Below are 2,200 nucleotides of genomic sequence, written 5' to 3' on the forward strand. Positions count from 1 at the left end.
CTTATGAGTCAATATGTACTGTAGGTTAACAAATAAAACACCCAAGTGATATACACTGTCTACAGGCAAAACTCCTGGTAGGGTTCAGCTTAGCTGATGAGGTCTGGGTGGGAACTTTTAAAAACTAAGATACCTGAAAATTCCCACTGATGTTTGGGGCAGGGAGCAACAGCTGTGGGGACTCAGTAGGTTTCAGACCCAGTTCCCAGGCACCACATTCTAACTGACTCTATAGTTACAAGGGTCCTCTTTAATTAAAACACCCAGAGATAAAAGCTCCTCTCTGAAAGGGCCCCCAACTCTTTCCAGCAATGCAGCAGCAACTTTTCGTGAAATGAGTAAAAATAGAATCTCTTTACTGAACATGGCGGCTTTGCCATGGATCATGCAAACTGCCTCTCTGGAAGTGTTAGACTCCTTGAGAACAATGCTAGTACCAAAGTACAGATTGCTAGTTCTCCGGCGATTCCGTTGCGTAGGTAGCAGCATTTCGAACTGAACAAACAAACACATTCGGAACCCTTCCTTTCTGACTACCGATAAGAAAGACAACTTCCACATACCAGGAGCTGTGGATATATTCTTTAATCTTCATAAAAGTTACAGCAAACCATCTCAAAGTCGCGGGCTCCCGTCTTCCTCCTGCGCTATGGACAAGAACCGAAAAAGTTTTACTTGGTCCTGAGTGGATCCTTTACCTCCACCACCAAGATTCCATCGTGACAGAGAATGGCAGACAAATCTTTGGTTTCGACGCCGTCCGGCAGTTTGTACTGTCTGGTGAAACTCCGGGATATAAACCCGTGCTCATCCATTCTGGGTCCGTGCTGCGCCTTGATCAGCAGCCAGCCTTCGAAGGTCTGGATGATGATGTCCTCCGGCAGGAACTGGACCACGTCCAGGAGTATCTGGAACCGGGATTTGCCCTCTCCGGGTGGCGTCGCGGTGGATGCTGAGTCCTCTGCAGGAGCTGGCAGGGTGCCTCTGGCTTTCCTCAGGTCCTCGATGGTCGGCCCGGGCAAGGCATACAGAGCATGATCCAGCCTGCAGTCTTCCAAGCCTCGAGCTTCGAACTCCTCCTGATAACGCACTGGGGTCTCTATGAGGTGCCTCAAGATGATTTTCGCCATAGCAGAGGCAACTTCAGCGTTGAACAGCTTCCCTTCCACGAGTGTCCAGCCCCTGGTGGTGTCTGCAGACTCGATTCCCAGTCCTAGCAGCTTCGTTTACAGCTCTGTGCAGACAGCCGTTTAATTGGGCCTGAATCAGACCTTGCCTTTTCGCACACACTGACAACGAATGGCTATTTATAGCCGCCTCTCTGAGTTGCATTTAGCTCACAGCCTGCATAAGCCGGCCAGGCAAGGATCACTCTTACATGCCGTTAGCCTTGGCAGTCCTGTCCGCCTTGCTCACCCCAAGAGACAAAGTGGACACCAGAGGCTTGAAGATCTCCAGGTGCGACCTCCCCCTCCCCGTGAACCACGAAGAGCCATGAAGAGTGTGTTCATCTCCGCACCCGCTAGTAGGGCCTCTCCCCGCCTGCAAATCCCAAGCTGAGGGAGAAGATTCTAGTTGTGGTTTATGAGAAACACACACACACACACACACACACACACACACACACACACACACACACACACCATCAATTTCAAACAGCCAGTGAACTCTACGCCCTTTTCACGTTCCTCTCTTTTTAGTCTTTTGTGCTTAAGGGACATCTGAGCCACTCATACGGTTTTTGTACATTTGACTCAGCACTGGGAGAGGATTAATCTAGTCAATGCCCTGCTATTGAATGGGCAAAGATAAACCATGTCATTTCTCAACTAAAGCAGCTTCCATTGAAAAAGGAAGGAAGATCTCCACGGGTTCTACAGCCCTGCATTTGACTACCAATGACTCTACACTTGGCTATGACGAAGGCAGTCTAAATTTATTGTCTATGTCATTTTCCTTAAGCTCTCTAACATTCCACATAAACCTGGCCGCAGGAACAAAAGGCAACTAGTTGTTGACTTGTTTGTTAACTACCTTACGAGTACAAACAGGGTTTCCCTGAACTGTTTCCTGAATTCTCAGCAGAAGCCAAATTACTCTCAGGAAGGAGGCAAAAACTATAGATTTAATGGGAAATGGGGGGGGGGGACAGAGATATAGATGGAGAGAGTAAAGTCTCAGATACTGTATAATTGTACAA

General features: G+C 48.3%; 1 protein-coding gene across 1 annotated transcript; it reads right to left on the reverse strand.

The window, feature by feature from the left end:
- Positions 1-579: 579 nt before the first annotated feature.
- Positions 580-1,175, reverse strand: LOC127236939 (heat shock protein beta-3-like). Its single transcript, XM_051205309.1, has one exon. It carries the CDS (start codon positions 1,128-1,130, stop codon positions 672-674), a length of 459 nt encoding a protein of 152 aa, XP_051061266.1. The 5' UTR covers positions 1,131-1,175; the 3' UTR covers positions 580-671.
- Positions 1,176-2,200: the final 1,025 nt, after the last annotated feature.

Source organism: Phodopus roborovskii, unplaced genomic scaffold (genome assembly GCF_943737965.1).
Source record: "Phodopus roborovskii unplaced genomic scaffold, PHOROB, whole genome shotgun sequence".
In the NCBI taxonomy this organism is placed as follows: domain Eukaryota; kingdom Metazoa; phylum Chordata; class Mammalia; order Rodentia; family Cricetidae; genus Phodopus; species Phodopus roborovskii.